Below are 27,506 nucleotides of genomic sequence, written 5' to 3' on the forward strand. Positions count from 1 at the left end.
ATGATATACTTAAAATATATACGATGATAAAACATGTCATAAAAAATAAATAATATTTTCACAAATTTTTTGAATAAGACGAATGGTCAAACATGAATCGCGAAAGTCGATAAATACTTATATTTTGAGACGGGGTGAGTACATACTCGAGCAAATGGCCACCGTGATGAGCAGTGACCCAATATATATAATTAAGGTACAATATTATTTTTCGTTTTCTTTGCAAAGTTCACAATATAAGACTTCTATGCACTCTATAATAAAATTTGTTACTTTCAAATACAATTTCTTTTTATGTTTCAATTTTTTAAAATTTCATAACACCATGCAAAATTTATTCTCTTCATATCGTGAGTTTTGATTTTGTATGTTTGTAACTCTTTCAAGAAAAAAACATATCACTTACAAAATTATGCATATCTTGTTCCCTATTTTCTTACAAATTTTGTTCCTAGTATAATTTTATATTATTATGCTTTTTACAAATTTCGTAACTATTTGGTTGAATTTCAAATTATGTTTCATTTAGAAAACCATATACAGAATATTTTCCTTTTCTGCAAGGATTCATATTACATTCATTTTTCTAGCATGTATTTTGCAACATCTAAATATTTCCAACAAATACTTTTTAAACATCTGTACCTGCACCTTTCATATACTGTGCACAAACATACACTGTTTAAAAATATATGATGAACCGGTGCATAAACACAAATACTGTTCTCCAAAATTGAAAGCAGCTCACGTCAAGTGAAAGGAATTTCAAGTCAGTACTTTCGACAGCAAAGCTCTCACATAAGTTTTCATTTTTCACACAGCAAAATGTCAACGTACGGCATCTGCATCTGGTAATTTCAGACCAGGATATGATACATTTCTTTTTACAGATTCTTGTGCACTGTGCACATTAATTCTTACATACTCTGTATCTTTGTGCAACGTTTGCAGCCAGGGGATCAATTTCATTCCGAATTCTAGCATAATCTTGCCCATTGAGATGCAGAGGCAGGATAAGCCTTTGAAGATCAAAGTTGTCTCCATGATAGGCACGAAGCCTTATGAGCATGGCAGCAGCTGGGCTGTATGCAGAAAGGCTTGTGGCTATTTCAATGGTTTCCAACATCTTAGGCAGATGCTCCTATATCCGTCCCAGAGCATCAATATGACCCAACAAATGTTGAAAATGACCAAGCTTTATCGTGGTCGAAATGTCTTTTAGTCGAGATATTCGTACAGTCAATGATTTACGGATGCAACCTTGGATCCTGGCGAGACCATCATTATAAGTCTCCAACTATGTCATTAGCTTGTTTTTCTCATTGATGGCTTTCCCTAGCTGTTCATTTAATGTACCTGTATTGAACTTCTCTGCTTCTAATAAACTGTTGACCTGATCAGAGAAACAAAGAGATGTTCCGTAAGAAAACATTCAATTGTGCTGAAATATGGAGACTTAAGATAACGGCTTTAACTTATACCTGAATTTCTCTGTTCGACCTCTATTCTCCTTTTCTCAATCATAGTAATATTATCCTTCAAACTGCTCAGCTCCTCATTCTTCTTGGTCATCTCATATTTCAGGGCTCTATATTCTCGGAGCACTTCGCTCCTAGCAGCCTCAGTTTCTTGTGACTGCTTGGATTCAGTTTGAAGTCGCTCAGTCTGCTCTTTGAGTCTCTCTTCGAGAACTTTGGCCCTCTCAAAAGCTACAGTTTTCTCTGATCTTGCATTTTCCAGCTCTCTATGATTTAAATTAGTATAATAAAGCAATATTAATAATATTAAGCAAATAATATTAGGCAAATAATATTAAGCAAATAATGCTTACTCCTTTAATCTGGCAACTTCTTTATAAACCTGACCTTGGTTTATGTAAGCCTCAAACCACTGCATGATTCTTTCTGAATTCTAGTAGACAAAAAATATGCAAAGGGTTAGAAAACAGTGGCTATAATCTGAGAAAACAAAAAAAATTATGAGTATATTTCTTACTTCATGGCAAATTCGGAGGACTTGACTTCTTAAGGTTGCATAACACTGTACCGAAGTTAGAATATGGGAAGGGCCATTTGTGGTTACCACAGTGGTGGAAGAAGGCACTGAAGATTGAGAGTCTGTCTGTATATCCATGCTAATCTGATCCGGTATTGGGGCATTAGTGGTCACCTGGTTCTGCCTAGGGGCTGCTGGAGCTGCAGAGGGTTCCAGTTCCATCCCAAGCCTCTCATCTGCCTCGGTTTCAGTTTTACTGTCCATTGGTTCGAACATCAAACATACATCAGGAACTATAGTCGACCTTACATGTGGTAGGCTATGGTTACCTCTGTAAATTATTCAAAGAAACATGTAAAGAGGGTAGGCATAGCAGGTACAACGAGTTCTTTAAGAAGTGCCAGAACAATAAATCTCGGCAAATAGTTGCATGGCACTGCTTGTATATACTAAAAAGTTGTAGCAACCTTATAGATAGAGAGAAGGTAAAGGTACAACAAAAATCTATAACTCAGCAACACAGCAAAAATAATGAGGGAAACAAACAAGACCTCAGATTCTTGACTGGAGCAGCGCACATAAGGCAGTAGAAGTTTATGTCCTCACCCATGGACTTCTTTGTAGGTTTCTTGTAAACTGTTCAAAACATATCTTGATATCAATAACTCTAGATGTATTGCTCAGTTCATCGATGAGCTAACGATTTGTTAGGATGATCAACTTGATTTTCTTGAGAATATTGAAACGTACATATGATTTATTCATGCCAAAATATTTAAGGATGTTATGATAAATTAGATCTTTTACCTATATTCTCTTTCTCAAGCATGTCAAAACTATTCTGGAGCATAGTTGTAACACCCTGCCCGGATACTCCGGCCGTAGGCCCGGATACTCCGGACATGGAGTTTCTAAGTCATCTAAGTTTTTCCATCTGGACCCCACAACCATTAAAACTAACTCATCTCTCTCACAGCTCACTCTCACTCTCACTCTCTCGTTACTCTCTCTCTCCCTCTCACTCCCTCAAGAGCCCTCTCTCTCCCCAAACTCTAGAACTCTAAAATCCCCATTCCAAATCAATTCCAAGACCAAGGAAGCTCCAATCAGCGTGGGGGATCATCTTCTCCGGGTATTCCACCATGGGGTGGCTTCGTTTTTGAATTTTCTTGCAAGGAGAGCTTGCTCAAGGTACTAAGAGCTAGGGCAAAAGGGGATTGATCGATCTAGGGTGTTTAAAGCGATTTCTTTTGGGACAATCATCTCCCTATGAACCATTCTATTAGGGCCTGAAAGGGTTTCAAATTTTGTGGGTTGGTTTTGCCAAAATCAAGATTTCAGTTTTTGGGGCGAAAATAGTGTGAAGCCCAGAGACTCCGGGTATAAGTCCGAATACTCCGGATTTGGAACACTCTGGGGGAAACTCCGGGAATAAGCCCGGATGCTCCGGACATTGGAACACTCCGGGAGAAACTCCGGGTATAGACCCGGAAACTCCGGACTTGGGAGTCCGGATACTCCGAGCAGGTGTCCGGATACTCCGGGTTTTTGGGTATTTTTGGGTGGACAAGAGCAATTGGGGTAGATCTTTAGTAGTTGTACTCGGTCGATGGTTAATTGTAATTATAAAATCGTATTTGCATTAACTCATATCATATGCATACGTGTAGCAGCCACGGCAGAGGAGGTGGTATACGAAGTGGTTGCGGAGCCACAGGAGCCCCAGGGGCAAGCCCCGCAGCAGGAGGTTCGCGAGGAGTCGGCCCAAGGCCCAACTCACCCTAGTGCTGAGCAGCAGACTCAAGGCAAGCCCCAGTGCACATCCTACTATTTCAAATTATGACACCTATATATGTCTCTAATAATTGTGCATTAGGTTTAGGAATTGTTTGAAACCTTAGTTGCATGATCCCTAGGTTTTTCTGGGCCTCATACTAGTATGAATAGGTCGTTAGCACTGCTATGCTTAATAGGGCTCGATAGAAGTCGAGTGATAATTCTGTCACTCGCGAGATATGTGATGTCTTTATATTACAGTATATGAATTATTATATTCAAGATGGAAGGTATGGGATGGGAGACCGGATGGGGGAAGGTGTAGCCCCATCTGTGTTGATTAAGGACCGTTCCGTTGTCGGCTGTGCTGATCGGGGATTGAATTATACTAACCGCATGCCGGGAGTAGGAGGTAGTCGAAACCGGTAAGCAGAGTACTTCATCACCACCCTTAGGGCGAGTCGAGTAGTCGCGGAGAATTGGGATGCATGTATTTACTTTTGGTGGTCTCACGTTGAGCTCGACTGACTATATGTAGGTGGGGCGGTTCTGTAGTTCGAGGCGGGAAGGGGAAAGGTCGGTGCGTGGGGTCCAACGGGGCTTTTGCGTGCCGTGTTGGTTAGGTCCACCTTGCAAGGTTAAATCGAATCGATTCGCCGTGTCTCGCGGTTATGAGAGCCTTGATCTCTTGGTCACATCGTAGAAAGGAATTGGAATAAGAATGCGATGAGATGCAATGAGTGCTGATATTATTTAATAAATGTTTGCTCACTTTGATTGTTGTAGCCTTGCAAATCCTAGATGGTTAGTCAATTTATTGATATAATTGGGAGCTAAAACTTAGAAAAATAAGGACTTACTTCTAGTGCTTGTTCTGCAAAATTAACCACCAGCCAAAAACCTCGCATGTCTAGGTATGTGGGCTAAGTTATACCCACTGGTCGGGGTAAGTTTTACTGAGTACTAGTTGCTCAGGGTTTGTTGCCACCAATTTTTGTTACAGGACACCCGGACATTGATTTCTGCCCCTGCTGCGTCAAATTCATCCGCAGAGATGTGGAGGGGTGGGAAGTGGTGGATAGAGACCCTTAGATTAGGGATTTGGCGGGTTGCACACTTGAGGGAAGGGTGTGCAGCCCTCAGTTTTGTTTCGACCGGTCTGACCGGTGGTTGGTAGGGCCAGGTAGCACCGGTCTGACCGGTGAGACGTACCGGTCTGACCGGTGGTGTTAGAACTGAACCAGTGAAGTAATATAGTTGTATGTTTTCTCTTCTATTTGAGCTTGGCTACGCTATGTAAAGTTTGTAATTTATGTAATTTATGTAAATTTCATGAGCTTGTGTTTTGAACTCAATTAGTAAAACTCTCGTTATCGGTTGTCATCCTTGTATATTTTCAAGTATTTTGTCGTGCTTGTACCATCTGCGTCCGCCTTCGCGTGGGACTTCCGGTGTTGTTTCGATCGGGCCGTGGGTTGAGAAAGAATCGCCAAATTAAACCATTAAGCTAATGCGCCCGATGTGTTCAAATGACGGCCATTACGCTTAATTTAGAGTTTTAATTTGACGTTTCCGTCACAATAGCAATCTCTTTACTGTTCACAGAAATATGTAACTCCAAATCCTGGTAATCCCGGAGTAGTTTACTGAGGGCAGCTTCTACCTTCTGGCCTATCTCAGTCTCGATCTGGATTCTCTGAGACTCTGTCTGGAGCCTGCCTTCAAAACTCTTGTTCTCTGAAAAGCAGCAGATTTATCTGCTCTTTCGTTTTCCAATTCTCTGAAATTCAGGTCAAGTGCAAAAGTAAATTGTGTAATGTTGTTCTAAGAAGAAACTTCAGTACAGAACCTTTGCGAGAACTCACTCTCTTAGTCTTGCGTTCTCTGCCTCTAAAGCTTGACCACGACCTATGTAGGCATCAATCCTCTCCAATATTCTTGCAGTGATCTGGGACATCTCAAACTCTCTTTGAAGTCTCTCTTCAAGAATTCTTGTTCTCTCACAAGCAGCATCCATTTGTGCTCTTTCATTTTCAAATTCTCTGGAGTTAAGATCGAGCAACAAGTAAATTGTTGTTCTTGAGAGAAAAATATTTGAAGAATTTTGAGAGAACTCACTCTCTTAATCTGGCACTCTCTGCCTCTAAGGTTTGGCTTCGGCCAATGTAGACCTCAACCTTTTCCAGCATTCTTGCAGTATTCTGCTGCACATGTTAGATAATAGAAATTAATAGTTAATCTTACAATCATAAATTCTTAAGTTAACAAACTCTCATTGCCTTCAGCATCACCTCATTCCCTACCTTCTGTACCTCGCCTATGGAAGCAGCATGAGGCAGTGCAGTCCTTCTTTCTGCAGCGATTTCCACTTCTGAAGAAAGGGTGTCAGCATCCATGGACACACCCAGTAAACATGCATCCATTTTCTTGGCTGAATTATAAGCCCTATTTGAACTAATTCTGAATGCAGGGATGAAATTTCCTCCATCTTGCTCCTCTTAGCAGGAAATATCACTGAGATTATGCATTGCTTGCTATGATCCGGTCTGTAAATTGTTCAAAGCAACACATATGATTGTTCTTTTTTTAAAAAAAATAATATGACATAGGGAACAGTTGATGGTCATAAATTAAAAGGACAGGAGGGGCACACCCCAACTATTAAATTAAAAGAAACAAACGCAGAATACAATGAAAAGACAAACAAAGGAAAAAAACTTTAAAAAGAAGGCGAAACATGTTAGTTGTCATAAAACTTAAAACAAAGCTGAGTAGCTTATGCTATTCAACTATAAAACTTAAAAAAAAAAAGCTGATGAGCTTATGCTATTCAACTAGTTGACATATTAGTAAGAAGCATGCTAGGAAAGCATTGGCTGTTGCCACAAACTGATGATATGAACTGAAAACTATTGACGCTGCAATATCTTTTTCCTTTCTCGAACTTGACACCTGCTATATCATGATTCATGATTATGCGTGTCACAGACTAGAGCCCTGATGTCAAAAAGGACAGTACAGCAGGCAAGCTATATAAAGTGTGAAGGGTAATTGCAACTTTCCCTATGGGAAATAACAAAAGAGATACAGTGCATTCATTGAAGAGAAGAGCGGTTACAAAAACAAAGTCTATACTGGTATAAAAAATGGCTAAGCCAAGTTACTTTTAGGTACTGCAGCAACCTGCAAAATGCTAACACACTTGAAGGAGTAAAGAAGGGACACCCCTTTTCTACGTAAACAGCATTATGAATCTTTTTACTCAGGTACCGAATCACATTCCACTATTTTCCAATATATTGTTACTCAGCACTGCTTGTGTACTAAAATTTCAACAAACATGTAAGAGAGGGTACAGAAAGCATGGCAACATTGTTGCGCAATCCATTTGCCTAAGCATTACAAACTAACAAACAAAGAGTGTGGGAGACATACAAGACCTTAGCTTTGGATAACAGCCCAAATCAGCACTGCACGTAGGGCAATGTTTGTTATCCTCATTCTCTAACTTCTCATATATGCATTTCCTGCAAACTAGTTAAAACACACCATAATATCGACTGAGTAAAGAAAAATTGGTAAAAGGTTGTCAGCTACATGCACGAGCTCTCTGAAAACACACCTAAATGTCAAGAAAATATGGCTATATGAACCCTCCTGAAGTAATTACATAATGTAGCAGTTTTTGTGGTGCAACATGCTCAAGGCTACAGTTCACATTCCTGCTAGTTCTTCTATTTCCAATATAGCTATTACTTCGACGAATCTTTTCTAGGGTTCATAACTGAATTTTATACCTTTTTTTATTGGGTTGGGGTGTTGTTGGTTTGGGGGGGGGGAGGGGGGGGGGACTGGAAGCGCATCTCCATTTCGCGCATCAAGAACGCTAGCACACGAAGGAACAGAGAAGATGGTGGCAGCAGCTGCCTGAGGAGCTTACAGGAGTGGAGGCACTCGGAGACGGTGATAGCGTCGCGGAGGATGCCGCCGCAGAGCCCGCAAGTGACGCACGGCGCACCATCGCCGTCCATGCTCTCTCCGCCGTGCGCCAAGAGCTGCTCGGGCTGCACGGCGGCGGAGCGGGAAGGTTATTCTCTCAAGCAAATTTTGGTAGCAACTTTCCTCAAAATTTCGTTAGGACTGGCAAGACTGAAGTGGATTTGTTCGGGCCTGGCAACTGAACCGGTAGGTTATTCTCTCAAGCAAATTTTGGTAGCAACTTTCCTCAAAATTTCGTTTTTGTTTTAACTATGTTTATATAAACCATGCATTTTGAAGAGAACCACTATATTTTCTACTGGCTTTATAATTTGGTTTCTATCATATATCCAAATCTTATAATAGGAAATTAGGGGGGTGTTTGGATGTGCTAGCTAATGGATTCTAATGACTCTGGTTTTTTTGGTGGAGCTAAATGGGGCACGCTGATTTACGGGCACCTGTAAATTGGTTTCTATGCGGTGGATTGATTTCGAACCAGAGCGAATCATAACCTTCCGCCCCACAAGCTGACTTCCGTTGGTCCAAACCACACCAGCTCATGGACTTCCGATTCCCGCAAACCCACCAGAATTCTGATGCATTGACTTAAACACGAGAAAAACTATACTGGTGGTGAAAGCTTATAACACAAAAAATAATTCAGAAAAGTTTTGCAAACTTTTTTAAACAACAAAATGAAAATATAATTTCAGAACAAAGTTGATAAAAACGAATGTAGCAATAGTTTTACCGAAAAATTTTGAAAACAAAATTTGTGATAAAAGTTTGAATAAAAAATTGAAAAGAAAAATGTAAGAAATAATATTTGAAAACAAAAATTAGAAGTCAACATTATGAAAAAAAGATTAAAACTAAAAAATATTATTGCAGAAAACATTGGAAAGAAAAAGGTTAATATTCGAAAAGGGATAAAATTTGGAAAAAAAATTTTGGAAGAGAAATTGGAGAGAAACTTTTTTTGAACAGTTTGGCGACAAACTTTGGAGAGAGGATAATTGCAGAACAAAATTTTTGGCATAACTGAAAAAAAAAGAAAAAAGAAAATATTGTTGGAGACCGTGAGTGAGAGAGAAAGAGAGGAGAACACGGAAGATAGAATGGGAAGAGAAATTGAAAAGGTAAATGGAACGCTGGCCCACCATTTGGGGATGGGATACGTGCCTGTGCGTGAGTGAAACTGGTGGTGGAAGGTCCGTGTGTAATCGACTCTGAGTTCTAAAATGTGTGGTAGACTGTAGAATTAGGATTGGAGAGCTAAACTTATTTTAAAAAGTATTAGGCAAACCGCTTCATCCTATTTTTATGTATGGATTGATAATATCAAATGTCAAATATACCCTTAACTATTTTTTTTATTGTTTCTCCCATTTTTTTTCTTTTTATTTTCTTTCCTTCCATTCTCCTGAATCCTGATCCGTTTCCTTCTCCTGTGCGCCTCCACCTTCCACCGGCCAGCGGCCTTCGCGCCCGACGCCTCCTCTTGCTGGCGGCGGCCTCCCCCCTCCCTCCTCCCGTTGGCCCCTCATGACAAGTAGGGGGGCGGGAGAGGGACTGACCGGAAGCGCATCCCCATTTCGCGCATCAAGAACGCTAGCGCACGAAGGAACAAAGAGGCCGGATCGTGGCAGCAGCTGCCAGAGGAGCTTACAGGAGTTGAGGCACTCGGAGATGGGGGTAGCGTCGTGGAGGAATGCCGCCGCAGAGCCCGCAAGTGACGCACGGCGCGATGCTCGAGCGGCGCACTTTCGCCTCGTCGTCGGCGTCCATGCTCTCTCCGCCGCACGCCGAGAGCTGCTCTGGGTCCATGATGGTGGAACGGGAGTGCGGGCCTGCTGTCACCGCCGTCTTTTACATTTTTTATCACGAATGAAGCTCGTCGTAATATCATTCTTAGAATATCACATGCAAATATAGCAGCCGAGAGAAATTTAACTTATATTTTTATACATTTGTGCATGTGGCAGCCACGCCGGTAGGCCACGCTGGCGCCCAGTCAGCGTCGTGCCTCTCCCGTTGCGGTGCGCCGGACCTGACCTCCCGTGGCCGGCGGCGGCGTAGCCGAGGTCCTCGAGCACGAGCACCGCACCTTTGCCAGCGTAGCCCTCGCGCACGAGCGCGCGCAGGTCAGCGTTCGCTAGCCTCCACCTCCTCCCTCGCCCGCGCCCACGGCAGCGAGCTCGCTCGTGGCGGCCTGGAAGAACCAGACGGGCAGCAACAGCGTTCCACGGTGAACTCGCCGAAGTGGTGCGCTGATGTGGCACATGGCGGAGGCGTGCCGGTGACGTGCAGGATTGGCGGCGGTGGCAATTCAAAGTGGGGGAGGCGGTCAGCAGCGATTTAGATGGAAAGGCCGAGGAAGGTGCGCGTGGTGGTGAGGATGCTCAAGGAGCAATGGATGCGATGAGAGATGGGGCGAACCGAGGTTAATTCCTCATTGGAGTTGTGGGAGCGGACTCGGTCCGAGTGGAGAAGAAGGCGGAGGTTTCGCCCGCGACCGTGTCGGAGCTGCGCCTCGCTGGAGTAGGGCCGCATGTCCAAGCCCGCGTTGTAGCTTTTGCGGTGGCGCTGCCGTGCTCTGACGCCGACTGCGGTGGCGCAGTCGTGCTCCGCCGCTGCCGGCACGCGCGATGGGCGGGAAATGATGGAGGAGCACGAGAGGGACGCGGGCTAGCTCGCCAGTAACTCCACTCGAGCGGAGGAGGGTCTGAAAAGGTGAGCGGCGGTGAGCTTGGAGCTCCGAGTGGCACCAATGGTGGCCAGGCGGAGCGGAGCGGATTCCAGCCGATTCCTGGCCGGAGCATTGGGAAAAACAGAAGGAAAGGTTCTCGTGGAACTGCTAACTGGGCGCCAGCGTGGCCTGCTGCCGTGGCTGCAAAATGCGTACATATGGTAAAAATGTATGTTAAACTTTTCTCGGTTGCTATTTCCAGCTGCTATAGTTATAGGTGTTATTCTAAAAATAATATTCTAGTAAGCATCATTCGGAACAATAGTAAACATGATAAAAGACCCCTTGTCCAGATTGTGTGAAGACTGAAGTGCATTTGTTCGGGCCTCGCACCTGAACGGGTAGGTTATTCTCAAGCAAATTTGGTAACTTTCCTCAAAATTTTGTTTTTGTTATAACTAGGTTTATATAAAATATTTTGGTGACAATTATTTTTCATTGGTTTATAATTTGAGTTCTATTGTATATTTAAACTAGCATAGACGCACGTGCGACACACATATGATTTAAAAATCTAATTAACTTTTACTAAATCTAATTAACTTTTCCTGGTCGACGGGTAATTAGTAGTAGATAGCTAGGTAGGAGGAGGAAGTGTAGTATCACGAGTGTCTCGTGCTGAGTGATGGTCGTCTCGCGTCATGTCTTGGTAACAAGCAAGCAAGTTGGCGATGGAGGCCGATCGGATCACGGGCACTTGTGCTTGCTGTGCTTGGTGGTCATGTTGGCATAGCAGGGGCGGACGTCCTCGTTGCCGGAGGTCGGGAGGCGCCCGGCGGGAAGCAGCCGCAGTGTTTGCAGGCTGGCAGCAGGTGTTGCACGCCCTCAGGCACATCTTGGGGCGCCCGGACTTGCTGCACCGGTACGAGCAGCTCGCGCCGCAGTCTGCACACAACCAATGCAAGAATTCATCGACGACCCGGCCGGGTTGATCATATATACAAAGGTATATACATGAGGAGTAAGAAATAGATCGAACGATTCCATGGGTGAGCTGATTACCGATGCTTACAAATCAATTAACACGAATAGTTTTTATTTGATATATACATGAAGAGACCCAAGCAGGAATCAGCCAATGCAGACAAGTTTCATCATCAGCAGTTCAGCACGCACGCATCATTGATCAATCAGGGAAGAACAAATCGAGATGCGCTGTGGTTGGTCAAGCTCGCTGTGTCTACTCACCTCGACAAAGAGCAGGGCGACGACCAGCGAGAGCGCCAGGAGCAGCCTGGCCTTGCCCATGGTGGCGCGCGGAAGCTTTGATCGCTTGCTTGGACGATGGGAGACTGACACACACGCAGCCTCCGCCATGCGCCCGACAAAACCTCGTGTGGCCGCCGCCCCTCCCTCAGACTCCTCACACCGCCCCTACCCGCCGTCGCCGCCACCGCCGCGGTAGGAGGCACATTGGAAGTGCGAGGCCACGTAGAGCAGCGCTAGGGCCCCAAACGAATATCTCGTTCCGCCGCCGTCAGACCACACAGCCGCCACCTCGCCGTCCTCCTTGAGCTCGCCGGGCTGCAGATCCAGGTGGGGAGCCAGCTGGGGCCGAGGAGGAGAAGGCGGAGTGAGGGAAGGGCGCCGGCGGAGTTGGAGAAGGGCGTCGCCGTGGGGCTCGAGGGGCGTTGGGGAGGGGCCCTGCCGTGTTCAGTCCATAGGTGGGTAGAGGGAGCGGTGGTGAGAAAAAAAAATTAGATTTTTGGCAGAAATACTTCCCAACATGTGATTTTTATAGATCTTCACCTCCTCCCACCTCCCTCCACCCTGACAACCTCCCTCCACCCTGACAGGTAAGTCCGGCGTGAGGGGTAAGGTAGGCCCTATGTGAGTGAAAAAAGTTTTTAATTGTTTTCGATCTTTATAGTATAGATCTTATGACACGAAATTAGTGGATAGGAATGAGAGTTCAGAGACGAGGGTTTTATAAAATCTCTCTGATCAGAGGGACATGATCAGAGGGACAGGAAATCTAGTAGCGTACCTTATTATTTTAAATTCGATGAAGGTACGAGAAATTTTTATATTTGACATCCGAATACATACGCCTCCCTAAATTTGACAATTTATATATCTTTCTAAATTTAACAATGGCGCTCCCAATTTATTTTAATACCGGTGTTTCTTCAACCTTTTCCTTATTTTTCATCTTTTCTTGTTCTTCTTTCCTTCTTTTTTTTCCCTTTTTCATTCTCCAGCATCATTTTTGCGCCTGTCTCTTTTCTTCTCTCGCTGGTGCCTCTCTTCGCCGTGGAACCTCTCGTCGCCGCCGGCATTGCAGGCGCTCCTCTTCGCTGCAGCGATCGCCTTGGCTATGCACGTCCAGCTCCTGGTCCGCGCAAACAACTGCGAACTCAGCTGCCGGGAGGATGGCGGCCGCTGGCGCTCCGCAACGGAATCACAACGGAATCCTTCCCGAGAGTAGAAGACGCCTCCGAGTCGTGTCGTCACTCGTCAGGGGTCGCCCACAGCCACCGGTCTAGGCTTTGACAAATCTTGAAATTTTGGTTGCGGCTCTTCTGCTGCTTGTTCTAAATTCAGATTCTGTTGATTGAGAAAACAAAATCCCCGCCACCTTATATTTATAAAAAAAAATTGTGCCGTTGGTGCGTAATTTCATAAACCCGAGTATAAATTTTGGTGGCCAACTGTTTAAATAGGCAGGTTTTAGTAACAACACCACAAGATATTCAATTTTTTTTCGAATGTTTTCGTCAAATGGTTAGAGCATTTTTGTCAAACTTCTCCGCAATTCCAGCGGCAACTCATCACCACACCGTCAGGGGCGGTGGAGCTTAATTGTGGCCTTGACCCTCGTGTACTCTCACGCCACCAATCCTACGCTTCTCAACGTAGGTTTTCTTTACAAATTCGCATCACTTCAAATATTTGTGTCATCTTCATCGGATACACACACGCACACACAACCCATCCAGCCAGGGGACAATGAGAAGGAAATATGATCTGACCTCCGGAGGAATAATTAGCTTAAATTGCGAATATATATCTGCAGAACCAAGCACACCAACTAGAACACCTTGTATATACAAGAGGAGGAAGCTTTTAAACAGCTGCGCCCCTCCTCCATAGAAACCATTTCAGTCTGTCAATTCCAGCAAAAATAGATCCAGGGCCCACAGAAAGACCAAGCTACAACTGAACAGACGGATACAACAGTATACAAAGCTACAAAGATGCAACCAGAGGAAGAAACAATCTGAAACATCAGCAGTCTGAAACATCAGCAGTCCACAATTGTGCCCTTGCTGCATCTAAGGCATCCATGACTTGATGGACACATCTTGCATGCTCTTTCTTCCTATCTTCCAATTCCTCGTTCAGATGCTCAATTTGATTTTCTAGATCTAGAAAAATGAAAATGTAGCGTAAGATTTAACTCATGGCAAAATATTTGAAAGGTGAAAAGAGAGTTTGATCTTTTACATGTCTTGTCTGACTCAAACATGTCGCAGTAATATTTGAGTGTAGCAAGCTCATCATATCTCTCGGAAATATCTGACATCAGAGCCCGGTTGTCTGCTTTTTCATTTTCCAGTTCTCTGAAATTGACAAGAGTAACAAGTAAGTTCTTATTAAAAAATATAGCTGAAGAAGTTTTAAGAGAACAAACTCATTAAGTCTGGAATTCTCTGCCTCCAAGGATTGGCTTCGGCTTTCATGACTCAGGACTATTTGGGACTCTCTTTGGAGCCTCTCTTCAAGATTTCTTATTCTCTCAGCAGCTGCTGCTCTTTCATCTTCCAATTCTCGTTGGTGCCTCTCTTCAAGGATTCTAGTCCTCTCAGCAGCTGCTGCTCTTTCATCTTCCAATTCTCGTTGGTGCCTCTCTTCAAGAATTCTCGTCTTCTCAAGAGAAACTGCTCTTTCATTATCCAATTGCCTACAGGTGCGATCAAGTAACAAGTATACACGATTACAGATTGTTGTTCATAGGGGCAAAAGGTTGTTAAAGAATTTTTTTCAGGAAGCTCACTCTATTAATTTGGACTTCTCTTCCTCAAATTGGTTTATGTAGGCATCATACCCCTCCATGATCCTTGCAATATTCTGGTATACATGTTAGAAAATTAGAACCAATAGCATTGCTTTTAATCAAACTCTGTGAGAAATGTGTTTACCTCATTCAACAATATGCGAAAACCTTCCCTGAAGTTTCTATCATTCTGGACAGTCATCCTAGAATGGAATGAGCTGCCTGACACAACCGAAGTATTGTTCATCTGTACAGTCGGTGCTTGTCGCTGGTACTCAGTATCGGAGGTCGCTGGAAGCCCAAAAGTCTCTGGGTCCTGCCTGGGGGCTAACTGATCGAGGGCAACCACCTCCTCTAGGATAGGTGGTGGTTGCCACACAATCAAGGCTCCAGTCTCCGCAGAAAGACTGCATGCTGAGTAAAAGTCTCGACACCTAATTCGTGACAAAGCATCTCTTCCAACAGGAGCAAGATTCTGAAAAGAAAAGGAAGCAATTTAAGGACAATAAAAACCTACCTACCTATGAAAATTATGGAGAAAATGTAAAACCTTACCAATGTACAAGACTCGTGAACTGATTCCTGAGCTACCAAAGCCTCATCAATCACCTCAACCTCCACCTTCTGTAAGTTGCTTTGTGAAGCAGCAGGTGGCAGCGGTACAGTGCTTCCTTCTGCAGCTATATACACCACTGAAGAAAGGTTTGATTGAGCAGAAACATTTTCCTCCCTCTTCTTGGCTGTGGCAACCTTGCGCCTCTTAGAAGGAAATATCACTGACCTGATGTGTTGCAGGCTAGGATCAGGTCTATCAATTATTCAAAGCAACATGTAAGATTTCCCTTTTATCAGAAAAAAAAAGCTGCATTAAGGGAATTCCAAGCTGCATCTAGTTGATAATATAGAAGAAATGGACAAGCAGAGCATTTTCTGTTGCTGCAAACTGAGGACAGCAAAGTATTGACACCTCATGATCCATAATGATTTGCATCACAAACCATAACTATCTATTTTTTCACACAGGAACCTTAGAGGCATCACGCATCTGAAGGTCCATAGTAGCTTGCAATTTCTTTTAGAGAAATAGGAGGGGTACTATGGGTTCACTGAAAAAGAAGAAAGGGAGGAGATGCAGAAAGAAATTGGTAGAGAAAAAAAAGGTTTTTAAGCCAAAGCAAGTCTGGCCTGCTACTACTTCAACCCATAAAATGCTAGCTTGCAACGAATCAACCTTGTTAATAAAAAATGCAGACTAAGAGCAACTAGAGAGACAAACAGACAAGACCTGAGCTTCTCCAATGGAGCAGCGCCCAAATGGATGCCGCACGTCGGGCAGCACTTTATATTTTCCTTCTCCAACTTGTCATATATGCATTCCCTGCAAACTGAACTAAACACGCTATTATCGATGAATGAAGAAATTGAAGTTCAAGACGTTTACGGATTGCTCCTAACAATTTCAAGTTTTCCTGATCTTTCGAAAAAAAATTCAAGTTTTCCTTGACAGCACTACCCACTGGCACTGAGCAGCTTGGTCTGGGCGATAAAGCATAGAGAGCGCTCGTGCTCAGCTAATTGCGACCGGTGCGCTCATCCCACATACACATGCCGCAGACGGATTGGAACTGGGAAGGCCATTCCCATACCCCGCGCCGGCAGCCAGGACGCTCACATCGGCAAACAGGGTGGGGAGCGCCGCACAAAACAGGGAGGCGGGGGAGCTTACAGGCGTCGAGGCACTCGGGGAAGGCGGTGGCGTTGCGGAGGAGGCCGCCGCAGATCCCGCAGCTGACGCACGGCGCGACGACCGAGCGGCGCACCAGAGCCTCCGCGGCCGCGCCCGCGCGGCCGCCTCCTCGGCCCAGCCGCGCAGAGGTGCGGCGAGGCGGCGGGGCTGGCGGCAGGAGAGCGGTGCTGCCGGGGCGTGGGCGCGGGCCGGCCGTCGCCGCAGCCGAGGCTCGCCGAGCTCCCGGTATCATGGCCGATGGGGGGAGATGGGGGACTCCAGATGTGGCATGTGGGTAAAGGGGGGTTTATTGACTAGCATTTACGGCTTTTTGTCACAAACCACTAAAAAATAAATCTTCGCGAGTGCATACTATAATTTAGTATTAATTTACTGTCGGATATTATAACTTTTTCGATGATACATCTTTCTCAAAAAGATTTCAACATGTTTATAAAAAACATGCTACTAATAAAGATCTAATATCGGCATTAGGGGGAGAGAAAGTTTATATGAATGCCTCATTTGGAAGACTTAATTCCAGTGGGAATGTGCACTAGTGAATACTCACGAGTGGGAAATGGGAAGTTAGGAGAAACAACCTAAAGTTATTAACTAGAAGTTAAAGTTTACTCGTTGTAAACAAAAGCTATATGGTATATCTCGGGAATTTAATAATATACTCACCATGGCAATGATTTAATCATTAATTTAAAATATATGGGAACACATGTTGATTTTAGATAAAATGAACTTGTCAAATATTTTAAATTTAAAGCTTGTTGGAGTTCTAAGACATTACACCCACATTCAAGATCACCTCCAAAACATCTAAGAACTTAGTAATCATATTTTTAGTCCTTAACAGTTAGCACACATTTGAGAGTGTTGGTGCTAAGTTAGCTCAGAGAGTGAGAAAGTAGGGTGTTTCTGTCTTGTGGCTGGTTCTAGTGTGAACCAACAAGTGTATCTCAGTGCATCGGTCTCTTGGAGTATTGGTGGCTCGCCGGCACGTCTACGACCCTCCGGCTTAATTGGAGTGGCACCGACAACCTTGTGCAGGGGAAGTGGAGACTTCCTTCTTTTATGGGCAAGCTCCTTAGTGGAAAGCGGGATCAATGTGACCGTGATTGTGTTCGAGGAAGAGACTTGATTGCCGGAAGCAATACTCTTCGTGAGTGCTTTAACAACGTAAATGTAGGTGTGCCTTCGTGGCTAACCGAACCACGGAATAAATCCCCGTATCGAGAGTTTGCTTACCTTCATCCCCTCTTTACGTTTTCGCATTCGGTATTGCAATTTTTGTGCTTTTGCTTCCATAGAGTAGTATCTTAATAGAATTGGCTATAGGTTGCTAAACTCTTTTGGGATGAAGATTTTACACTAGACGAACTATAGTTGCATGTCTAGATAGTATATTTTAAATTAAATTTTTGTGCAAATTAGTTGAAATTATATATTAAAATTTTAAGTTGTCTAATTCACCCCTCTTTTAAACTAAACTAGAGCACCGGCGACCACCCCGGGTGTCCAGAGCGCGCTCGCTGCTCGCCGCCGCCGCTGCCCTCCATCCTGTTTTTCCCCTCCGAGGTAACCGCCGCCTCTTTAGGGCGCCGAGCTGATGGTGTCCGCGGCCTGCGCCATCATGCCGGTCATCTAGCTAGGCAGCGCGCGAGCTCAGCTTTGGCACTCTGCTAGTGCTCGAGCCCGACTGACACGGTCGGTGCCGGCGCGCCTGTGTTCGTCTGCAGTTGGCATCTCTGATCTCGGCACGAGGCATACGCCGTCGCCCCAGCACTGCAATGTTCGATGGCAGAGTGATCGTTTCTTTGCGCAGGTTATCGATCACACAATATATATAATCATCAACACGTATCCTGAATTTTGAAATGGGGGTCATACTGCTCTCAAATGCACTCCTAGTGGCTAGTGAGAACGTACAACTTTTTTTAAAATGGAAAAACAACATCTTATGAAGTTATCTCAATGGCCATTCAGCTAATGTCGACGGTCTTCAAATCCGAGCATGGTGTGCATTTGCTCCGGAACCTTTCTGATCCTCTGCAGTCGTGCTGCCCTATTAGTGTCTGAATGTTACTCATTCTTCTTTTCATGTTCAAGGCTAATGTTCAAAAGCAGGCATAGGCTAGTGCATCAAACCATTGAACAGCATATATACCCATTCTTCTTTCCTTTCTTTACACCATCTTTTAAACCTTGAAAGAAATAGAGAAAAACTCTTGACAGATGCTATGTTACTCATTCCTCATTTCATGTTCAAGGCTGCAGGAACAGGTACAGACTAATTCATCAAAACATTGAACAGCATACCCATTCTTCTTTCCCTTTTTACCCCATCTTTTAAATCCTAAAAGAAATAGAGAAAATCTCTCTCTCTCTCTCGGGGTGCAAAGAGGTGACAATTAGGTACACCTCCAACCCTCTTTAGTTCAAAATTTTGTACTATTTTAAACTAAAAATGGTTGGAGGTGCACCTAAAGGACATCAAATTGCACCCCTATCTCTCTCTCTCTGTGTGTGTGTGTGTGTGTGTGTGTTGTCAAGCACTCTGGTGAGCACCCCGAGTTTGAAGGGCTTGAAAGCATGCACAATTGATCCCTCGCCTGAAGTGGTCAGTGCCGCTCTTAGGACTGCAGAACACAAAGCAGGTTTACAAATGTATTTCCCCTCATTGAACATTTGTTAATTTCTAACCAAGCTCAAGGAACCAACATTTTGCTCTTGAAGTGCTAACACAGAGAACAAGGAAACAACAATCTCTTATTATCGCCAGCTCTACCAGTTAACAATCAGAACTGATCATATTAAAGGAAGATGGACTCATCATAAATGCAGAACAGCACCTATCCTTTTCAGGATAAATCATCATCATCTATATTTCTATGCTGTAAAGATACAATGCACAGGGTTAAACAAATGATGTGACCCAAATAGGAATGCACTTTGTTAAAGATACATTTATATAATTGTCTCATTCCTGCTATACCTTCCCTGGCTAGCCTAAACCAAGATACATGTTGAGATATGTTGTGTATAGTTAGGCCCATGGGCTTACCGCCCATGTGCTATATGTTAGCATGTATCTTGTATGTGATGAGAGAGGAGAATAGAGCTCCAGAAATTTCCCCAACGTGTACCTAGTGTCAGAGCCATTGGAGGCAATGTCGGCGGCGACCAGCCGGGAGCTCGTTGTTGAGTGGTGAGCCTGAGTGTTCGGCGAGCTTCCTTGGTCAACTAGCGGTGCGCGTGTTGAGCTGCAGAGAGGAGGTGTTGCTGTAAGTTGCAGCCTTGTAGGGAAGTTCCCGTGCGTATTATGGGCTGAAATTGAAAGAACATGAGAAATTGAGAGAGCAGGAGGCTTGTGCTCGTGAGCACAAGCATAGTAGCTTTGGTAGATTGTGTTGGAAGAGGAGAGAAGAGAGGAGGTGTCGTGGTCGTCTGTTGCTGGGTGGCAAGGACGTGGCAGCAATTAAGCAATGGCAGAGAGCACAAGAATTGAGCAAGTGTTTGAGAAGTTGGCTGAAATTATTGCAGCACAAGAGCTTGAGAAATTAGCTCAACTATTTCTAGTAAAAAGTTTGGAACTAATGTCATATTCTAATGTGTCAATGGGAAGGAATATGTCAACAGAGCAGGCGAAGCATTATTGCCTTCACGTTTCACCAGGTTCTTGCAAGAGAACGAAGAGATTTGGAATCGGGAAGCAATCAGTCACGAGGAGCACATGGACTCCACCATTGACTCTTGCCGTGGTCGCTGCTATGTTTGCTGCTAATAACTGCAAATGCAGCCGTGCAGTCTCTTGACCAACCCGCCATACGAGTACAGGGAAGCTTAACAGCAACAACATCAAAGTGTGTCGATCTTGAAAATTTTGGATCTGGATGGTATCTCTGTTTCTTCCTCCTCATCTATCCCATTCAGGATAGAGAGTCTGCCAGGTAATGGTTTCATTGGCGTGACGAAGCGAATCGACGAAATGGTGCTCGTTGCGGCGGAGATCGGAGTCCCCTGCCCCGCTCTCGAGGGTGTCACATGCGCCTCGCTCGAGGGTGTCACATGTGCTGCTCTCGAGGGTGCCCCCTGTGTCGCACTCGAGGGTGCCCCCTGTGCCGCTCTCGAGGGTGTCCCCTGCGATTCGCTCGAGGGTGCCCCTTGTGTCGCACTCGAGGGTGTCCCCTACGACTCGCTCGAGGGTGTTGCTTCCCCTTCGTCGTGAGCTAGCTCCCCCGCACCAGAGTACACCATGTACTCGACGGTGAAAGAGCTGCTCAGGCCGCCTGGCGTCGCTTCCCCATCGCCGGACTCCCAGCCCCAGCACGCCGCCTCGTCGAAGACGACGTTGCGGGACACGACCACCTTGCTGCTGGCCGGGTCGTAGAGCCGATAAGCCTTGCTCCCGCGCTCGTACCCTAGGAACACCATGTGAGTGCTCCTGTCTTCCAGCTTGGCGAGGTTGGGCCATAGTCACATAGTTCCCGGGTCGATCGGGTCGTGGATCGGGGTCGAGGATCGAGGGTCGAATGTGTATAAAAATGCGGGTCGAAGGGAGTAGTTTGGAACGAATGACCCCGATTAATCCGGGTCGACCCTCCGGGTCGATGACACAAGTCACGTAGATCTCATATGTCGTACAATTAGAGATGTGTGGTCTGGCAAAGATATAAAAGCAAAAAAGGAGAGAAAAGAAACTTGGGCTGCCCATGTTGGCCCAAATAGCCCATTACTCATCTAACGTAACCCTATCTTTGAGTCGCTGGCTGCTGCACGTCGCATGCTGCAGCCGCCGCCGCCATCTCTTTCCTCCCCATTCTGCCTCTGCTCTGCACCGCTTTCACCAATATGGTAGCTGACTGCAGCATCTGGCACCATCCGAGAACAAAATTGGTAGTCCATGGCTCTCTCATGCCTCCGCAGTCCGTACTCCACCAGCGAGACCCGCCGGCATGGTCCGTCATCTGCGCTCTACTGGGAGGCCGGCCGTGTACGCTCCGGTGGTGAATCGGGACGTGAACCAGCTAGAATTGGGTCGACGACCCTGGTCGTCCCCGACCCTCGATTTGGGACGATGTTCCCGGGTCGAGGAACGTGAGGTCGACCCCGAATCTGGTGACTATGGGTTGGGCTTCATCTTCTTCACGTGCCCGACGCAGCCGAATGTCCTGAGGATGGACACGTCCGGCTTCCTCCCGTGCCAAGCCTCGAATGGCGTCATGCCCTTCAGGCTCTTGGTGGGCGCGCGGTTCAGGATGAACACCGCCATGCTCACCGCCTCGCCTCAAAACGCCGCCGGCATCTTCTTGGCTTTTCAGCATGCTCCTAGCCATGCCGACCACTGTCTGATTCCTCCTCTCCACGATGTCGTTCTGCTGCGGCGAGTACGTCGCCGTGAGGTGGCGTTCAACGCCCTGTCCCGCGCAGTAGAGACCGAACTCGACCGAGGTGAACTCGCCGCCGCGATCCATCCGCAGCACGTGTAGCTTCTTCCCCGTCTCCATCTCCACCTGTGCCTGGAACTCCTTGATCACCGCTGGCGCCTCGTCCTTGCTCGACAGCACATGCAGCCACATGTAGCGGCTGCAGTCGTCCACCAGGAGCAGGAAATAGCATTGTCCGTCGTGCGTTGCCGGTGTGATTGGCCCGCAGAGGTCGCCGTGGACGAGCTCGAGGGTGTCGCCAGCGCGGTAGCTCGCCTTCTTGGGGAACGACAGCCTCCTCTGCTTCCCGGCAAGGCAGCTGTCGCACAGCTCGCCGGCATGCTCGATCAGTGGCAGCCCTCGCACCATGCCTTGCCGCGCCATCCTGGCCAGAGCATCGAAGCTCAAATGGCAGAAGCGCGCGTGCCAGCGCCATGCCGCATCGTCGCACCTTGCCGCCAAGCACACCGGGCGCGCAATGCTCAGCGCCAAGGTGTAGAGGCGATTCCTACCGCGCTCGACCTTGGCGAGCAGCTTCCACTCGCGGTCCCTGATCCGGAGCACGCCGCCGTCGATCAGCACCTGGCAGCCTCGCTCGTCGAGCTGGCCAATGCTGACGATGTTGCTCCAGAGCTTGGGGATGTAGTACACATCCATCAGCGCCTTGTGCTCGCCATTCTTGCACTGGAACACGACCGTGCCGCGCCCCTGGAGGTCGACGCCGGAGTTGTCCCCGAACTTCACGGTGCCGACGACTCCGGTGTCGAGCTCGGAGAAGGCCGTGCGGTTCCCGGTCATGTGGTTGCTCGAACTGGTGTCGAGGTACAATAGCTCCTCTGCCTCCTCCTCTGCTCGCCCGAGGTTGACCCGCGCGCGCGGCTCGTCGAGCTCGACAGGCCCGCCGCGGTCCTCTGCCTCGGTGTTGATGACGCAGACCTGCGCCATGAGCAGCGCAGGCTCTTCCTCGTCATCCTGGGCGAGGTGCGCCCGCTCCTGGCGCCACGGCTCCTTGCAGTTGTGGGCCCAGTGCCCGATCTTGCCGTAATTGCGGCAACGATCCTTGTCGGCAGCACGATCTCCGCCGTCCATGCCGGCGCCCTCCGCCTTCCGCCATGGCTTGCCGCGCCGCCTCCGCCGTCGCTGCGCGAAACAGAGGAGCCCTCCCCCTGCTTCCTCTCGCGCAGGCGCGCTGCCCACTGCTCCTCCGTGAGCAGTAGCTGGCCGCCAGCGGTCGTGCAGGCGGGGGTCTCCGCGCGGTCCTCGACCGCCTTGAGCCGTCCGGTGACTTCCTCGATTGAGAGCGTGCTCATGTCGAGCAGCGTCTCGTTCGAGAGCGCAATCTGCGCGAATCGCGGCGGCACGACGCGGAGATACTTCGCCACCGCTTCCTCTTCACTGATGTCGACGCCGTCCTGCGCTAGCTAGCTCACCAGAGATGTGAGCCGCAGCGCGAAGTCCTTGATGGCCTCGCCATCGCGGAACGCGATAGCCTCGTACTCCAGCCGGAGCTGCTGCACCTTCGCCTTGCGCACGCGGTCGCCGCCGAGCCGCATCGTCTCTAGGCTCTCCCACGCCTCCTTGGCGGAGTCCTTGGCGCCGAGCGGGACGACGTACTCGGTCGGCACCGACTTGAGAATGGCCTCCATGGCCGACTGGTCGTCTTCTACGTCAGCGGTGCCCACAGTCACCGCCGCCCACAGGCGCCTCGCCTTGAGCATCACCTTCATCAGCACCACCCACTCGGCGTGGTTCGTGCGAGTGAGCATGGGGTACTGCGCGCTGCCGACGTCCCGCACCGTCTTCTTCACGACGTACGTCGTCTGGCGCCCACGGCCACGCTCCTGAGAACGCCCGCACCCATGCTCACGATCCAGGGAAGCCATGGCCACCAAGCTCGAACACTCAAGCTCTGAATACCACTTGTTAGCACTCCCTCACACACACAACACCCTCTTTCTTGCAGGTGGAGGAACAAGATGAGAGGAAGAAGAAGGACTCAGAAAGAGCACACGAAATGGAGTTGCTTAATCAGTGAGCTGCAGCTGCTCTTTCCTTTTATAGACAATCAGTCAAAGAAAGCATTTACGAGGTATGGCTCCCACAGTATAGTGCAGCCTCTACTACCACTACTTCTACTGTTATCTTGCTGCAACTTGCAGCTACTACTATCGACAACAGTCATCTGCCGCCCAACATTAAATGGCAGGCTTGACTGAGGAGGAGCTAGAGCCCCTACCAGCGTAGAACCTAGACAAGCTAGAGTATGGGTAATTATCTAACACTTGTCATGTAAATTTGGTCAAATTTGAAAAATTTTGACTCTCCAATATTTTTTATATGATTTATAATTTAGAACGAGGGAGTAGATTGGTGGTTACAGTATAACCTGCATAGGCCAACCAAGGCAAACATATCATCTTCCAGGCCCCGCCAATTCTGGACCTCAATCTCACGGGCGCCGGCCGCCGGCCCTCACAGATCAGAAAGAGGGCATGGAGGGGGTGGCGTCGGTCACGCAGCTGGCAACGGTGCAGCTGCCGGCTCTCGAGCATCAGGCGAGCCCCAAGATGTTCAACCGGCCGGGGATCATCGTCGTCAATCCAGCTGCCTGCATCCCTGCAGGCGGTAGGGTCTTGAGGTTCCCACTGAAATCTAGCGCAGCAAGCCACCCCGCCGTCCATCCTGTCGTCGGCGATGGTGAGCTCGCTCCTCAAGCATGGCGCAACAGCGCCCCACAGCCGCGATGCCGTCGCCCTCGCAACCCAAAAGCTCCAGCTTCACCGGCCGCTTGCAACCATGGGCGAGGATGGTGAGGGCGTGAGGCCGATGTCTGTGACACCGCCGTCCTCATCGGTCCCGTAGAGAGCAGGGGACGCGGCGACGATGCGGAGGATCTGGAGGTGCGCAGAGGCGGAGATTGGGCAGAGGGCAAGGTTCATGCAGCGGTGGAGCTCGAGCTCCTGCAGCGTCGGGCAATCGGGCGTCCGCCGGCGATGGCCATGAGGCCGCCGGACTCGGCGGCGGCGGAGGTTGGGGAAGCTGGCGGCGAGGCCCCGGTCGAGCGAGTTGTGGTCGTGGTCGAGGAACCGGCAGGCGCCGAGCAGCGGGTCAGCGCTAGTGTCTAGGGTTAGCGAGACCGCACCGCAGGTGAGGAGCGGGGCGGCAGCGAGGGGGGAGGGCGACGACGACGAGCAGGGGAGAGGGCGCAGCGGGTTGGGCCTCGGCCGCCGGAGGCGAGCGCGCGGGGGGAGGCGAGAGCGTCGCGAGGAGGAGGCGAGAGAGGCGGCGGCGGTGGCCGGCGGCGAGCGCGAGTGGGAGGCGAGAGCGGAGCGCGAGGGGGATATACCATCTGCTCCACTGACTACGGAAACGAAATCGATGAAATTACATTCTCATCAGATGAAAAGTGTCCATAATATCCCAATTCTTTCATGCAAGTGTTATCAAGCAGAAGTATTTGAATTTTTCAAGCAATCGCCACCAATGTCCCAGGCATCATGAGCAGCATATGTTCTTCGACACTGAACGAAGAAAAAATGAAGCAGTCACCAGCGCAGTATGGTGTCTGAATTTGTATTTTGTATTTTTGTTTTTTTTGAACAACTGAATTTGCAGTGTGATTATTTTGAAGAATCAAATCTCATATTTGTGTAACTAAATAGGTTGAAAGAACTACAGGCAGAGTAAATTTCAACAGAATGCATCATGCTTCAGATCAGAGTTTAGACCAAGGGCAATCTAGAGTTCAGAGTCTGAAAATTGATGAACAAGGGCATCAACAGAAAGGGGGGGAAATTGAGAACAAGAACAAATTGGTACTGCTCCAAAGGCTGATTCTGGATTGATAGGATAGACTCCAAGTACATACTGTAGACAACTTACTCTTCTGCTACTACTACAAGCTAGGGTTCAAGTTCTTGTCAACAACGATTACAGTAGTAACTGGAGTCCGGCCTTATAGTTGCAGGCATGGCGTCAGTAATCAACTTAGCAAGTAATTAAAGATTGTTTCAAGTCTGAAAACAGAACGCAGATGAGCTTCTACTCTTTTATCTCTAATTCAGTCGTCATCTTGGGCCTTTGATGCAGGTTGGCGACCTTGGACGGTTACTTGGTGGCTTTATTTGTGGACTGCTGACTGAACTCTGACGAAACTGAATGGAAGCTTAGCCCTGACGACCAGAAGAAATTGCAGATGAACTTGCTACAATTCCACTCTTTGTGAAGAAATCACAACTGAGCAGAGCATTACAAGGCTATTAGGCTAATAATAAGCAGGACCTCAACTAGTTTCATATGTACTGCTATTCTTGATTATCCATCTTTCTATCTGGTGGGCATCAAGCACTCGTCGAAGCACCTTACTTGATCCCTCGGCTATAGTGGCCAGTGCCTGTCTTAGTACTGCAGAACAGGAAAAAAAAAGAACAAAAAAATCAGCTGGTTGATAATCAATTTCTCCTCATCGAGAATTTTTTTTCTAACCAAGCACATGTAACCAATAAAGTTGCTGCAAAAGTGCTAATGATCAACATAATAACATAATACAGAGAGGCAACACTAGGTTATTAATTATCGGCAGCTCCACCAGTTAACAACCACAGCTGATCAGACTAAGTGAAGATGGATTCTGCAGAAAACACCTCGGCCCTCGGCCCCTCGGCCCTCGTCAAGATCTGCTCTGCGCCGTGCACCTGTAGTCCAACTGCGCCATGGAGGAAGATCCTTTTCGAAGTATTCGTCAGCCATACCCTCCTCGACCTAGCAGACATCATAAACAAGGAGCTCGTGCTGGAACGCTCTTAGAAGGGCGCTCGATACCCGTGAAGCGACCAAATGCTTGGAGTTGAACTCTTACCGGATTTTTGTTTTGCCAATTTGAAGGACGGTGGTCTCGGCCGCCTCATTCATCGCCGTTGCCGAGAAACAAGCTGGTGGCTGCTAGCATTTTTTTTTTTTGAGCTGGCTCACAAGCTAAATGAGCTCGCTCAAGTCAGTTTTAGTTTATATTGAAGTTTGCACGGTTTTCATGAAGGAGTTAGTTTGCACCTGATATGTTACTTTTTTCGTTTACCCCAGTTTGGATTGGAATTTGGCAAAGCTCTGGGTCTCCCCTCGTCGTCTCCTCATCCAGCGCTCGCACCGTTAGCCGCCACTTTCCGTTCTTGTCAGAACCCTAAACTCTAGACGCACTGTTTGGAGGAGCAAATGTACTGTTTGGCACTGTAGACGCACTGTTTGGCACTGTAGACAGAGAGGGCGTGGAAACCGAGGAGGAGATGCTCCTTAGGATGCTCGGCCCGTTGTGGACGGCCTAAACCCACGATCCGCTCCAGCTCTCCACTGTCCTACACACCCAGCACCCGAATCGCCGGAGACGGGAGTCTCTCAAGCTCGTGCGCCGACCAAGCCGCCGGGTGGAGAGGGATTGAAGCCGCAGACGCCAGTGATGTTCATTGGTTTCGCGGTGTCTGCCTATGCCATCTTCTTCCCTGGTCTCCAACTCCAGGAGACGTCTGCGACCATCTTCTTCCCTGCACTAGCACTGGTCATTGGTCAAACAAGCAGAGTTTAGTTGCTGATCACAAGTTTCCCAATAAGTTCGATGTCACCAATCTCTTTTGATGGCCGACTACATGTGATTCTATAAAGTTCCGCATCGAGCACTTGGGAATTCACAGTTGCATCTGTAAAGTCAGCTGGTGCTGAAATGCTGGATCCAATTGCTGCATTCGTACAGCATTTGCCGGATGCTTGAAAACAATGCAGTCAGCATCATACTGAATCGACAACATCAAGGAAAATGCCAAGCAGATTCTTGTTGTAACAAAACTCCCAGATTAT

The 27,506-nt window shown here is 47.4% G+C and overlaps 2 protein-coding genes and 1 pseudogene across 4 annotated transcripts; all 3 read right to left on the bottom strand.

The window, feature by feature from the left end:
- Positions 1–1,470: 1,470 nt before the first annotated feature.
- On the bottom strand, positions 1,471–5,517 carry LOC120695006. The gene is made up of 6 exons (XM_039978336.1): positions 5,356–5,517; positions 2,803–2,847; positions 2,547–2,631; positions 1,996–2,251; positions 1,832–1,911; positions 1,471–1,744 (listed from the first exon to the last, which is right to left on the bottom strand). The coding sequence occupies exons 2-6, from the start codon at positions 2,843–2,845 to the stop codon at positions 1,471–1,473; spliced, it is 738 nt and encodes a 245-aa protein (XP_039834270.1). The 5' UTR covers positions 2,846–2,847; positions 5,356–5,517.
- Positions 5,518–13,474: 7,957 nt separating this feature from the next.
- Positions 13,475–16,511, bottom strand: LOC120664125. 3 transcript variants are annotated; one of them, XR_005670785.1, is made up of 8 exons: positions 16,225–16,509; positions 15,784–15,883; positions 15,054–15,306; positions 14,644–14,973; positions 14,499–14,572; positions 14,159–14,405; positions 13,949–14,064; positions 13,475–13,869 (listed from the first exon to the last, which is right to left on the bottom strand). XR_005670785.1 is itself a non-coding variant. In XM_039943152.1 (8 exons), exons 1-8 carry the CDS (start codon positions 16,475–16,477, stop codon positions 13,730–13,732), a joined length of 1,536 nt encoding a protein of 511 aa, XP_039799086.1. In that variant the 5' UTR covers positions 16,478–16,511; the 3' UTR covers positions 13,475–13,729. The 3 variants fall into 3 exon arrangements, 2 of the variants coding, with proteins under 2 accessions (XP_039799086.1, XP_039799095.1); XM_039943152.1 differs by having other exon boundaries at positions 14,136–14,405; positions 16,225–16,511; XM_039943161.1 differs by having other exon boundaries at positions 14,136–14,405; positions 15,054–15,279; positions 16,225–16,507.
- A 7,455-nt stretch (positions 16,512–23,966) lies between these two features.
- On the bottom strand, positions 23,967–26,573 carry LOC120695007 (annotated as a pseudogene).
- Positions 26,574–27,506: the final 933 nt, after the last annotated feature.

The sequence above is a fragment of the Panicum virgatum genome, chromosome 2K (genome assembly GCF_016808335.1).
Source record: "Panicum virgatum strain AP13 chromosome 2K, P.virgatum_v5, whole genome shotgun sequence".
Lineage (NCBI taxonomy): Eukaryota > Viridiplantae > Streptophyta > Magnoliopsida > Poales > Poaceae > Panicum > Panicum virgatum.